Source organism: Armigeres subalbatus, chromosome 1, assembly GCF_024139115.2.
Source record: "Armigeres subalbatus isolate Guangzhou_Male chromosome 1, GZ_Asu_2, whole genome shotgun sequence".
In the NCBI taxonomy this organism is placed as follows: domain Eukaryota; kingdom Metazoa; phylum Arthropoda; class Insecta; order Diptera; family Culicidae; genus Armigeres; species Armigeres subalbatus.
The window spans coordinates 164,759,685-164,774,542 of record NC_085139.1 but is presented as its reverse complement, the minus strand read 5'-3'; the positions used below and the strand labels follow the sequence as shown (position 1 = coordinate 164,774,542).

Genomic DNA, 14,858 nt, shown 5'->3' with positions numbered 1-14,858 from the left:
GGATAAAACATCTGTAAAAGAAATGTGACAATTAGTCAGAAGACACTTGAACATTTAGTTTGGTGATTTTCCGATCTCGACATGTTAAAGCCCGAAAAAAAAAATTCGCTTGTCTACACGACATGGAAAATATCCTAATAATTCTTACTGCAGTCACTGAGATTGGCTTCTGAGATCCCCACTCTGTGCTGTGCTTTTCATTGTATTTGGACATTAGACGATACATGCTTCGAAAAAATTTCGTCCTATATTCATGTTTTTTGGAGCCTTTCGGAGCCTTTGCCTTTCGGAGCCATTGCCTTTCGGTACAAATTTGTTGTACGAGAAACGCAAAAGTAAACAGGGTATTGCAAATATTCCAAACGAATTTGCGTAAAATCAGTAGCTCATCAATTTCCATCACTTTGCGTTATGAGAAACCAGCTTTATAATAAGATTGATAAATGACTTCTTAGTCCAGTTGAAAAATTAACTTAGCTTGGAGTCGTAGCCACAGATGCGGTATTCTTTGATGTTGTATCACTGCGATGCGAGAGTAACCAAATCTATTCTGGATAACGATACTATTCATAATCAACAAGCCCCTTTTAATCTTGATCTCTTTCATTACAGGAAGACTGCATTGTATTATGCATGGACTGGGAAAATGGAGCAACGTTGCCGAACTACGTCCGAGCGGCTGCCAATACACGACTGGTTGGAAGACAGCTGGCATATCTGTTGAAGGGGCTAGAAGAGCACAACAAACTTAACATGACTCGAGTTCATTTGATTGGTTTTAGCTTAGGTTCGCACGTAGCCGGATTCGCCGGGATGGAACTGAAAGGTCTGCAGCGTATCACGGGGCTGGACCCTGCCGGTCCATTGTTTGAGGCACAGCACCCTCATGCTCGCCTGGACGATACCGATGCCGGGTTCGTTGATGTGATTCACTCGAATGGCGAGAATCTGATTCTCGGAGGTTTGGGCTCATGGCAACCGATGGGTGCGGTTGATTTCTATCCGAATGGGGGCCGAGTACAGCATGGTTGTTCTAATCTGTTCGTGGGTGCCGTAACTGATATAATTTGGGGTTAGCTGAAAGTTCCAACTATCGGCAAACAGTAAGCTTCAACATTTCTTTATCGTTTTCAGCTCCACCTGGTTCGGTGGAAGGACGCTCACTATGCAACCATCGAAGAGCGTATAAATTCTTTATTGATTCGGTGGCACCAAAGTGTTTGTTTCCTGCATTTCCTTGTGATAATTACGAAAGTTTCCTCAAAGGAGACTGTTTCACTTGCAACCGAGTTGAGAATGGAACGGAAACGTCCGTTTGCGGAAACATGGGTTATTATGCGGATCGATCCGTAGGACGAGGTCAGTTGTATTTGAAGACTCGTGAGGAGGAGCCTTTCTGTGCCCATCAATATAAGTTGCAAATCCAGAGCGCACCGAACGAGCTCCCTTTGAGAACGCTTGGGCGATTGGAGGTGGAACTAGAAAGTGACGGTGGACTGACAGAGGTGTTCACCATTACCGAGTAATGTATCCAACACATCCATACGTATCGATGATCGAGTTTGCTAATACTGAAATATTAGGATTTGAATTCGTTAGTATAACTTGTTTGTTTCATATTTCAATCAATCTTATTTTCCAGGAAAGATGATGCAGAAATTTTCGCAGGTGAAATGATTTCGCAGATTCTCGTGCCACATCCGGCGCTCGGCTTCCCAAAAAATATTACGCTCACCTATATGGCATATAAAGGATGGCTCACCAGAGGATTGACGACTTGGAGCATCGACAAAATCATTTTGAGTGACGGATTTGGGAAAAGGTTAATTTTGTCATACTTTTAATTGCATCTGGTTTTCTTCTGAGGTGACGATTAGGTCATGTTTAATTTTGAATGCAAATATTCGTACCCACACAGCCATCATATCAATTTATCAAGCTTTGTTGACTATCCTAAACAGTAAGAGTATCCGTGCCTCCTCTAACATGCCAGTTTTTCGTCTACACTGCCGTGAATTGCATATTTGTCCCATATGAATAGGAAACACAGCAAAGATGGGACAGATATGCGATTCACGGCAGTATACGTAAAGCTAAGGTATATAAAAAACTGGAATGATTTCATTGCCCTTTACAAATGTTGGCTTATATATCTCGGGTACTTATTCAATAGGACGTATGTGATTTTGTAAACAAAGATTTAGTCCAATCTGATAGGGATTGCAGACACAAACCATCGATGGACAGATAAATCAACCCAAAATTTGAGTTCAATATACGTACTGCACTGATGAGAATATGGGCCAATGCCCACGTAGCGTTTTTTCAAGCTGCGTGCACACCGCGTCCACGCAAGGTACCCAGTATCAAATGTAGTCGTGCACACGTTTACGTGCTTTTTTATAGAGGGATGAAGGCAAATTTGCATACAAACACCTGAAATTATCACTCAGGGAGTGGGGTTGGCGCGAAAGGCAGAAGGCCAGACCGCCGGACCCACCGAACCCACCCAAGTAACAGAGGGTTACTGAAAGTACTCCTCCCAAAACGACACCTTTCACAGTGCCTCTCTTCGATGTTTTGTTCTACGTCTGAGCCCTTTGGCTCCCTTGTTGGTGCCAGCAAGCACACAAAAGCGTTGAGCCCTTTATTTTTTCCTTGTGCCATTCAGCACCACATCTATTTTCCAACGACCGCATCCGTGGAAGGCTGTTACATTACCAACACTACACTTTCACCTGGTTAGCATGTTCAATTGTTCATAGATCCGCTCAAGTCCTACGCACATTCTCACTTCAACAGGTGACCGGACGAGTGCCGAGGTCAGACCAAAGATTCCGGGTGGAGATAGCTTCCGGTTCAGTAGTGCCCCGACGACCCGAAGCTGGTGCAGTCGCGCGCCACGATCTACTCAACTGGTCCCCGGCGGTGGACCTAGCCTACTCCGATTTACCGATTTCCCATGCACTGCGCCTTTTAGTGGTGGCTCAATCCTACTCCACCGGAGAGTTCCCCGACGTCGAAAGTTCCCCCGTAACGGACGACCCGTCGCAATGGGTGACCGGACGAGTGCCGAGGTCAATCCAAGGATTCCGGGTGGAGATAACTTCCGGTTCAATGGTGCCCCGAAGACCCGCAGCCGGTGCATTCGTTCACCACGATCTACTCAGCTGATCCCCGGCGGTGGGCCTAGCCTACTCCGATAACCGAGTTTCGATTGCCTTGAGCCATTCAGCTCTCACCTTATTTGTTGAGCCATTTAGCTCCCGCCTCGGTCGCGATTGCGAACGACTCGGATAGTCCCCGAAAGCGGATCTAACTCCGACGAGAAGTTCTCCGAAAGCGGGAGCTCCTCCGAAACCGGCCATTTCGTCACGTTCTGATGCTATGCGCGGTAGCTGGCGCTGGCGTTCCCGTTTATTATCGACATACATATTCACGACTTCCACGGCGGAGTACTCATGATCCGCTATTCGTGAAGGCTACCTGCTGCTGCTCTATTCACCAACTTCGTTGTAGGATGTCGGCTATCCTGATTCCTGGACGTCGCTCTTGCGACCGCTCTCCACTGTTCTGGGTTCTGGCATTTTTTCTGACGATGTTATCGGTGGTAGTGTCCGTTCCACATGCTTCCAACATTGCACGCCTCTCCGTTTCGAACCAGGGGCATGTGAACAGGATGTGTTCAGCCGTTTCTGTCACGTCTGGGCATTGCGGACAGGCGGGAGAAGCCGCGTGTCCGATCATGTGTAGGTACCACTTGAAGCATCCGTGGCCTGTTAAGAACTGGGTCAAGCCAAAGTTTAGCTCTCCATGAGGTCTGCTAATCCATGCCGACACAATTGGGACTAGGCGATGGGTCCACCTTCCCTTAGTCGAGTTGTCCCACTCCCTCTGCCATTTGGCTACCGTTGCTGCCTTGATATTTCTTCGGGCGTTATCGGTGCCCCTGAGGGCAAAGCACTCCTCGTCTTCCTCCACCACCAGTTTGATAGGCATCATGCCGCTTCGCGAGATACGGTGCGATATGCGCTGATGACTCTCAGGCACATTAGCCTATGGGCACTCTCCAGCTTTCGCACGTTGCAGTTTACACTCAACGCCGATCCCCAAGCTGGATCTCCGTATCGTAGTATTGAAACCGCCACGCTTGCCAGCAACCTGCGCTTGCTGGAGCACACCCTAGAGCTGTTCGCCATCATCCTCGATAATGCCGCTATCGCCGTCGACGCGCGCTTGCAGGCGTAATCGACGTGACTTTTAAAGCTCAACTGATCGTCGAGCATCACCCCCAATTGAGGGGGTCAAACGCAAAAGGGTGTAATTGACAAACACTACAATGACAAAACTTACTTTTGAGAAAAATAGGTGCAAAGTTTTCCAATATTTTTTCGTTTCATACAAATTGTATGAAGGTTCAAAAAATTACTAATTTTGTGTAAATTTTCACATTTACAATAAACATCGTACAAACTAGATCGCCATATTGCCGCAAAGCTCTAGAACCAAAGAATTTTTTACTATAGTCAACTCAATTTTGACAAAAATGTCACTTACACCCCTTTGCTTCTAACCCCCTCGATTGTTTCAGAGATCTCTTGCCGCCGACTCTAATTGTCGCCTCTTGAATCGATTTCCGGTTGTTAACGACTATCATCTCCGTTTTATGATGTGCCAGCTGGAGCTTTTTGCTGCGCAATCATTCCTCCACTAAACTGATCGAATAGGCTGCAGTCAATTCGATCTCCTCGATGGATTCTCCGTACACGGTCATGGTTACGTCATTGGCGAATCCCACTATATAACTTGACTCCTGGTGGGAACTTTAACCTTAGCACGCTATCGTACGTCACGTTCCACAGCAATGGACCCAAGATTGATCCCTGTGGGACACCTGCCGTGATGGGGCGCTAACCAAGCCTTCGTCTGTATCGTTGATCAATACTCGAATCTGAAAATAACTTCCCAGAATCTTGTACAGCCCCACCGGTACTCCCAGTTGAAGCGAGTTTGCGATCTCTATCCAGCACGCACTGTTGAATGCAATCCGCACATCGAGTGTTATTACTGCGCAGTAACGTATACCACACCGCTTGCATTCGATGGCGACTTTTGCAGTGTCAACCACCAATTTAATGGCACCCAGAGTAGACCTTTCTCTCCGAAAGCCGAATTGCTCACTCGATAATCCTCCTACCTCCTCCACGTACGGCGACAGCCTGTTCAGGATCAACTTCTTCAGTATATAGTGTCGATAAGACAGATTGGTCTGTACACTGAGGGGTCTCCTGGTGGCTTACCAGGTTTTGGTAACAGGACCAAACGCTGTCGCTTCCATACATCCGAAGATGTCCGCTCGTCCAGACACCTCTGCATGGCTAACCTAAACATGTTCGAATTAGTCATTATGGCTGCCTTCAACAACATGTTCGGGATCCCGTCAGGACCAGATGCTTTACTCGGATCGAGAGACTTTGCTACCGTCATTAGCTCCTCTACCGTCACCCCCGCCATTGCTTCGTCATTTGCTCCTACACTCGCTGCTGGCGGCTAATGGTTGGGCCGTGGTGCGGGAATAGTGCTTCGATTATCGTCTTCATCTTTGTTGGACGTCGCTCGGGAGGTGCCAGTGCTCCTCTTGTTTTGGCCATCACCACCCTATAGGCGTCTCCCCATGGGTTCGAATTGGCGCTCTGGCTCAATCTGCCGAAGCAGGCATCTTGCTTTCTTTGATAGCCTTGTTTAGAGCCAGTCTCGTTGCTTTGAATTGCTCGAAGCGTTCCACCCTCACTTCCGCCGAGCGTGTCCTTTGCGTTTTTCTTCTAGCCCGGAGGCAGGCTGCTCGAAGGGCTGCTATATGCTGGCTCCACCAGTATACCTGTGGTCGACAATTCCGTGGTCGTACCTTCCTCGGCATGGTAGCGTCGCGCGCTCGTGACACAAGCGCAGCCAGTTCATCCCCACTCAAACATTCCGTGTTTTCCTCCAAGCGCAAAGCTTCACTGAATGTTCTGCTGACGAAGTGGGCGACCTTCCACGCTCTGGTTGTTGGAGGAGGGGCTCCCCGACTTCCTTTCTTTGGCTCGCTGCTGTACCGGATAGCCAGATGGTCACTATGGGTATAGCCGTCGTCGACCCTCCACTGCAGGACACCGGCCAAACTTGGACTGCAGAATGTAACATCTATTATCGATTACGCATTACTGCGGGAGCCGTCATTTCCTAGTACGACGTCCAGCTTAGCTAAGGTCTCTAGTAGCTAAGACCTCTAGTTCGCCCACGCATTGGAGTCCCCCGCAATGACTACTGGCTTGCGACCTGCCAGGTCTGATGTCAGTCGATCGACCATCTGGGTGAATTGCTTTATCGGCCACGTTGGCGGCCCATAGCAGCTGCAGTAGTACACTCCATTTATCTTAGCTATAACTCCACTCTTGTGTTTACCACTTCCTGGATCGGAAATCTTCCCGTCGTACAAATCGCCGCTGATCTGGTTGAGGTTGAGCTGCGTTACTTGCACGGCTTCCTCGTACTAACACTCAACGGGCAAGCAGGCCCAGCCATGACGCGGTTGTGTATCTGGTTCCTGCTCGCACATAGCGCGCACGATGGCGCACGATTCTCGCACGTGTGCGCCTTATGACCCTCTTCGCCGCATCGCCTACATAGGTTACTCCTATCCGGCCCTTTGCACGCCCACGATTTGTGTCCCGCTTCGAGGCAGCGGAAGCACTTATCGACTACCGGTGGTTGGTAGAGGCTGACTGGACATATTGACCATTCAACTTTCAGCTTACCAACTTTGATTACCTTATTAGCGTCGGTAGCCGGTCACCGTGGCAATCTGGGTCCCCTGCGGTCCTCTTCGCAGGCGGATGGACGCCTTTGCTACCACCACTCCACCTTGGTCCTTGATGGCCGAGGCGATCTCTTCCGATGAGCAGTGCTTCCCCCTTCTCCCTGGCTCTTACCGGGTGTGCGTTTGTCGCTTTCACCTTCGGTTTCCTCACTGCCGTTTACGTGTGCATTACTCCATTTGATGCTGGGTACCTTGCGTGCACGCAGCGTAAAAAACCGCTACGTGGACATCGGCCCTATCGCAGAAAAAAATTACCCAATTTGGGTAGTTTTCCCTTTCTTTCCAATGGTTGTTGTCAAAACTAGAGCAAGATGCGTTCGCTTTGATCATGATTCATCAAAGATATTTCTTGCCCGTTTTACTCTTACTCTCTTCTTTTCTTATGTAAAATTTTTGGACATGATAAGAATCGATTTACTGTTAATCATGCATCTTCACACACCTGTCTGATCTGATTTACTACACTTAGCTGCTTCGCTCCGTTTTTCATCGCTTTTTCCTCTTCGGAAGATCCATGTCCTGGGCGCTCCTTCTAACGTCCCTACTCGTTCAACACCTTCGATCGCAACAGCTAGACTCTAGATCGTCAGATCATCATCTGGTCTGTTTTCCAGCGCTGTGGGTGGATATGATTCTATATACAGTGGACAGACGGTGAAAATATAACATTTCTTGCGTTGTCCATATGAGATTCTATAATTAAGATCCCTGCAATTCTTGAATACATACATAGGCGGCATAGGCTTTCTGACGTAGCCTCTCTATCTATTAATCATGTTCGTGGCATAGGCTGTTTTGAGATGCGTTGATCTTTAAATAATACTAGCTAGGGCTTCCATTCCCGGAAACGATTTCCCGGGAAATCATATTTCCCGGGATTCCCGGGATTTATGTATCAGTTTCCCGAATTTCCCGGGAAAAGAACATACTAAAATATTTTGCAATAATTGTCTTATTTTTTAAATTTGATGATATTGGATTTTGGGGTATCAATCACATTTTTTTACAAGCATCATCTTACTATTTATTTCACTTTTGTAGGTTGTAGGTTTGTAGGTTATTTAGTAGGTTCAAACGTCGGTAAGTGTTGTGAAGTCGAATTAAAATTGAGTGTCTGCGGTGAAACAGCAGAGCTACCAATGTTCGCAGATATTCAGGCAATAGCAGTGACCGCTTTGGCAGGTTCGTCCTATTATTGTCAACAAATTTAAAGACCTTTAATCCTTTTTGATTCAATTCCTGAACAAACTTATATTCCGAAGACTCGTTTGTATTTTGAGATATTTTTGAAACATTTCATTTCATTTTTAGGTGCTGTTCGCCATTACAAGGATAGTTTGACTGAAAAAATGTTATAGTCAGGATCATTAAAGTACGACAATCAAGCACTCGACTGTAGGCTCTTTTTTTATTTCGAATGGAAGAATTCTCATTTCAAATATTTCATTCATCTGCTTTAAATACAAAATGGGTTCAAGTGGACGTACATGAATAAAAATGGTTTATCCTTCAAAATTGACCAGAAGATTCTATCTATACACAAAAAAAAGTCGTCTAGTATAAGAATAGTTCAAGTTAGGAATATTTTGGCGATAATAGAAGAGAATCTCTCGAAGCCGTCGTTGTCCAAAAACTGGAAAAAAATGCGGATACAACCTGAAAAAGTTTTAAAAAAAATATAGAAAATTAGCATATAGCGGAGCTTATCAGGACACTGTAGATCTTACACTCGAGCCAGAGCAGATGCTAATACTTATGACATGGCGAACGTTTTGTAGAAGGAGTTAACGCTTTTCGAACTGAACAAAAACATTCTCAGGCTTTCAACAACTCTTTCGTAATTTGAGGACAAAATAGCAAGCATCCCTGATGTCTAATGTATATCTTCAAAATCATGTTTTACTACAAAATTGAAACTACGATTTTGAATTAGCTTCGTGAGTTTTTTTTTATTTCCCGGGATCCCGGGAAATCCCGGGAATTTATTGTTTCATTTCCCGTTTCCCGGGAAGTTGATTCCCGGGAAAAATGGAAGCCCTAATACTAGCTGACCCGGCGAACTTTGTCTCGCCAAAAATTGATACAATTTTATTGAAAAGATTGAGTTTTGATTTTTGAAGTATTCCAGTTTCATCATAACATTATCCTCATAAATAGAAGAAGAAAACGAATATAAAAGCAAAAATTGGGCTGTCGATTCTTGAGTGATGCGCGGTCGTACAAATGCCAACTTTGTTTTATATATAGAAAATAACGACATTCCTAAAAATTACATAAATTACTTAAAAACTTCTTCTGCATTCGTTTACATTTTTCCATTTGTAATTGACAGATGTGGTATTCCTGTTCAGGCCCTGAGGACCCTTCGTTTTGCTTTGATTATGTCGTACAAAGTGATTTTGATATCAAAAAGAGTTTTAATACCCTAAACTTGTAGATAAACTTTTAAGATTTTGTTCAAGTATTACTTTGTAAAATAAGGGCTCATTGTTATAGTGTGAGAAGCAATTTAATAAAAAAAAAACGTCCAAAATGCTGGAGATAACGGGTTTTGACAAAATTCCCAGAACATAAATACTCAAATTCACATAATAAATCCTTTTTAATTTTTAGCTTCTCATTGTGTAAACAAATGCACTTGGAATCCAACTCCCCGCTTCACATGACGCTTCTATCTGGAGAATGTGAAGATGAAGACGACTACGTACATCAGCAAACAGATGAAGTTCATTCAACTGATTCACCGGAAGAGAGCGACGAAGGTGACGACTATGATGATACATCCAAAGGGCAAAGTAACGAAAGAAATGACGTCAACCCGCATGCCTATGCTTCACATGGATTCCGTGGTAAGGGACCCCATGTTGATTTTGATAAAAATATAGATACTCAACCGTGGCAACCGATCGTCATTGATCTACCGAGGAGTTATCGAAATGCCGATATAAACAGCTCATACCCCGTCTATATCACTCCTTCTACGACAAATCCAACCACGACAACGCGGGAAGCTATCAGTGAACCGATTCTGAAACGAGTGCAGCATGAACCACGAAAGCTACAAAACAAAAGTAAGGATCGCAGCAGCGACAAACGGTCAATCGAATCGCCTTCCAGCAAGGACTTGGCGGCTCCACCACCGCCACCTCCGACAGCGGAAAGTAAAATGATCACTGTGCAGCTGTTTCCTTATAGATTTGCGAATGTTTTTGAGAAAGCAGAACGATACGCAAGACTGACCTTATTGCCATTACTGACGGAACAATTTCCACAGTTTTTTAGAACTACCAAGTCAATTGATGATGAATCTTCTCACCTCGAAAATGTAGAGTTCAATGAGACGGAGCCAATCCCAACTCCGACAATATACAAAACAAACAGAACCGATAAGCCGACTGTGGCGAACAGGAGGTCAGATTCCCAGCTCACGACAGTCAGTGATTCGCTCGGAGAGCAAAGGAATTTCAATGGTGGCGATAAACTTGATATCCTACCACCAAGTACTCGCCGAGCTTACATCAGCGAGGATGCACTGTTCAGTATGCACCGAGTAGAAGAGTCAACCGCGAAGGCGGACGATTCCCCCAGGAGGATCGACGAAGATAGCGAGGAGGAGCCGATAATTCGGATCGACTTGCCAACGTTCAGGCCTCCAAAGTCGAAGATGTTGTCGCTCGCAGATCCACCGCAGTCGCGATTTATCCCGCTGAATTACAAGCAGGAGAGTAAAGAGGATGTGATGAGAAGCAGCATACGCAACGTGATGGGTGATACAAAACCAAATGATAGCAAAAGCTGAGTGTGAGAGAGAAATTGTGACAGTATTTAATTATATGTTGTAAGTGATATCTGTTAATGATTTAATTATTAGCGCAATTATACGTACTTTAAATACGTTTCTATTGTATGTACGAGAGTTTTAGTAACTGAAAGTATCACCTCACCCTGATGATGAACTTGAGTATGAGGGTAACGTCTTTTTTTACAAGGGAGAATGCATTTACACACTAACCCAGCACACGTGCATTGTAGTTGCCAAACTACCACACGGAAGTGTGCTGGAGTGTCGGACTTGACCGCACCGGTAATACCGACTAAACTCCCTTGGGCTCCCCCATCGTTTCCCCCAGGAACTACCTCACAGTACTACTTCTGGGGGATGGCAGTACTTAACGTACTCGCTCATTCTCGCTCACACAGGCACCCGTCCCATGCGAGTCTTACTTGGGTGCTCGCTCTATCGCACCCTCTAACACACCCTACATGCTCCTACCCTTCTCATGTCATGTGGGTCTGACTTGTATGCCCACCTTTAACATGCCATGTGAGTCTGCTCACCTCTTTCATTCAGTTCGCGCTAGCACATACTACTCTAGTCATTCGACCTAACTCTCGCTCTGGCATCCCTTGTGGGACATTTTACTTAGGTTCCCACTTCTGACATACCATGTGAGTCTGACTCACCTCGTTCATACCATATGAGACTAGCTCAACTCAAACATACCGTGTGAGACTGATTTGTGTGCTCATTCCTTTCGTACCGTGTGAGATGCTCACCCACACTCCTCTGCCACGCCGCGGGGTATCAGTAGTCATAGGAACCAACATTCCTCGGCGCGCCAGATTCTCTGCAAGCTGCAGGCAATCTGAGTGGTTGCAGTCGAGACTGCGTTTCACTTCTCCACCGCTTGACACATCCTCTGGATAAGGTTATCCGGAGTTGTGTCCCGGCCGCAAACGTCTAGCATTGCTCTTCTCTCGACGTCGAAACGAGGACATACGAACAGTATGTGCTCTGCAGTTTCGTCAAAACCTGGGCAGTCAGGGCAGACGGGGACCTCCGTGTGTCCAAACCTGTGGTGGTACTGTCGGAAACAGCCATGGCCTGACAGGAATTGTGTCAGATGGAAGTGAACCTCCCCATGGGGTCTCCCCACCCAGCTTGATATGTTAGGAATCAGCCGGTGGGTCCACCTACCTTTCGAGGAGTTATCCCACTCGCGCTGCCATCTGGCAACCGAAGTCACCCTTGTACGCTCGCGGGCTCCTCTGGTGCCACGTAGCTCAAAACACTCCTCGTCTTCCCGGATGACCAGCCCAACTGGCATCATACTCGCTATCACGCAGGATGCGTCGTGCGATACCGTGCGGTAGGCCGACATCACCCTGAGACACCAACCAACTTCTGCCTTTTCCATCTCTCAGGAAAACGACACTCATCCAGGCATCTCTGCATAGCTAGCCTGAACATGTTCGGGTTCGCTATGATCGCTGCCTTGAGTGCACTGTTTGGAACTCCATCGGGCCCTGGAGCTTTGTTCATCGCAAGGGTGGTAGTAACTGTGTTGTAACTCTTCGTTCGTCACCGGAGCCACCATTTCGGCCACACTCCCAGCGCCTTGCAGCGCAGAAGCAGGCCAGGGACGCAGAAGACAGGCCAGGGGTGGCTCGGGACGGGAAGAGTACTTCGATAATCCTCGCCAACCGGTTCGGTGACCGTTCGGGGGGTGAAGAGCCCCCTTTGGTCTTGGCCATCACGATCCTATAGGCGTCACCCCACGGATTCGCATTGGCACCCTCGCACAGGTTGTCGAAGCACGCTCTCTTGCTGCTCTTAATGGCCTTGTTAAGGGCCAGTCTCGCAACTCGAAACACTTCCCGGCAGACCGCTCTTTCCTCCTCGGTGCGGGCTCGTTGCGTCCTACGTCTAGCCTTGAGGCAGGCTGATCGTAGGGCTGCAATTTCGGCACTCCACCAGTATGCCGGGCGTCTGCCATTTCTTGGCAGGACTTTCCTCGGCATAGTAGCGTCGCACGCGCGTGATAGGACAGCTACCAACGCATCCCCGCTTATACTGTCGGTGTTGGCCTCCAGCCCCAGGGCCGCGGTGAAAACTTCGCTGTCGAAGTGATTGGACTTCCACCCACGGACCTGACAGGGATCATCCGCCCTCGGACGCTGCACACCATAGTTGATCTTGAAGCGAATTGCTTGGTGATCACTATGGTGTAGCCCTCGTCTACCCTCCAGTCCAGGTCAGAGACCAGACCGGAGCTGACAAACGTTACATCTATCCATGACTCGGCCCCATTCCTACGGAATGTGCCACTGGCTCCGTCATTGACAAGCACTGCGTCGAGTTTTGCAAGTGCCTCGAGTAACGCTTGTCCCCTCTGATTGGTGCAGCGGCTGCCCCATTCCACTGCCCAATCATTAGAGTGTCCCGCTATAACGAACGGGCTCTGACCTACTAGGTCGGACGATAGCCTGTCGATCATCTGGTTGAACTGTTCCATTGGCCACCTTGGTGGGGCGTAGCAGCTACAATAGAACCAGAACATTAGTGATTAATCATAGATTTAATCATGATTAATGAATAATGGGTTATTTAATCATCATTCATTAATCATAATCATACAAAAAATATGAAATAAATATATTTAATATTTAATCATTAATCACTAAACATTAATCATATAATTCTACATTCAATCATTAATCACTAATCATATTCATAAATGTTTTGAGTTTATTCATTATTCATCCATTTTAATCATTGCATACATCGCTTTTATTAATTAATCTTTAATCATAATCATATAATTTTAACAACTCAATTTGTAAGAAAGGTTACTTGACTATTGATCACTATGCAAATCATTCAATTTGATTATTCATAATCATTATTTAATAAACATTTAATCACGATCGGTAATCGTTAATCATACTTCAAACGTTTTATTCATTATTCATAATCGTTATTCATTGGAAAAAAAAATAATCGTTAATCATAATCATTAATCATTGTCAAAAATGAATAAACCATTAATCATAATCTTTAATTATAAAGTTAAATGATTTAATCATAACCAATTTAATCATTCATTGAAAGTTTTATTCATTAACGCTCTGAATAGAACACCCCATTGATCAGAGGAGTGTACAACCTCTTGAACGGGGTACCTTCCCGTTGTGCAGATTGCCGCCAACCTAGACCCATCCGCCACCCAGTTGCCATTGTCGGCAGAGACGTTGTACGGGTCGGATAGGAGGGCGACATCGGTCCTCGACTCCGAGACCGCCTGCCACAGCAGTTGCTGGGCAGGTGCACAGTGATTCAGATTCAGCTGTGTTACTTGCACGGCTTTTTCCGATTGGCTTCTCCGAAGGGACACGCAGGCCCGCCCATAGCATGGTTCCGGGCCTGCTTCTTACTGGCGCAGATAAGGCACCTAGGTGCCTTGTCGCATTCCTGCGCCTTATGTCCCTCCTCGCCGCAGCGACGACACATCTAGCTTCGGTCTGGGCCCTTGCAGTCAGAAGACTTGTGCCCGGACTCAAGGCACCGGTAGCACCTGTCCACTGAAGGTGACTGGAGCATGCTTACTGGGCATACTGACCAGCCGATCTTCAGCTTCCCTTTCTCAGTGACCTTTTTGGCGTCAGCCACCGGTAGTCTGAGATAGGCTCCCTGGGCACCAAAGAATCCCCCTCTTAGACGTACAGAGGACCGCTCAACCTCTGTGCCGCACTGCTCTTTGACGGCAGAGACGACGTCTTCCGCGGTCGTGACCTCATCCAGCTGCTTACACTGGAGGGTCACTTCCGCACCCAATAGAGTGGGGCGCAGTTGTATGGAAAAACGCAAACTTCGTCCGATCAAGTGAGATCAAGGTTTTTCTGAATCGTTTTGGGACCCCAATCAACTGTGCAAAATATGGGCTCGATTGGTTGCAACCTCGCATGCCGCATCGCGTTTTGAATTTACATGGAAATTAGTATGGGAAAATGTACTTTTTTACATTTTTGCACCTAGCGGCTTCAATTTATCATCAATCACATGACTCAATATGTTAGCATATAGTTTGGAAGATGCCGAAACACTTTGCCGAAGAAGGTACGTAGCTGGAAGGTCTACAAAAAATGTTATTACGTTTTGAAAATTGATTGCTCAAACCATATGCAAGAAATCAACGTTTCTGCCAGCACTACCGGACAA

General features: G+C 46.4%; 1 protein-coding gene across 1 annotated transcript in view; it reads left to right on the top strand.

The window, feature by feature from the left end:
• The window catches only part of LOC134205480 (uncharacterized), a 137,843-nt gene extending 127,077 nt beyond the window's left edge, over nucleotides 1-10,766 (top strand). The window contains exons 5-8 of the mRNA XM_062680754.1: nucleotides 613-1,072; nucleotides 1,135-1,522; nucleotides 1,643-1,822; nucleotides 9,473-10,766. Coding sequence (XP_062536738.1) covers nucleotides 613-1,072; nucleotides 1,135-1,522; nucleotides 1,643-1,822; nucleotides 9,473-10,658 — 2,214 coding nt within the window. The 3' untranslated portion in view covers nucleotides 10,659-10,766. The remainder of the gene's footprint in view (nucleotides 1-612; nucleotides 1,073-1,134; nucleotides 1,523-1,642; nucleotides 1,823-9,472) is intronic.
• The last annotated feature ends 4,092 nt before the right edge of the window (nucleotides 10,767-14,858 follow it).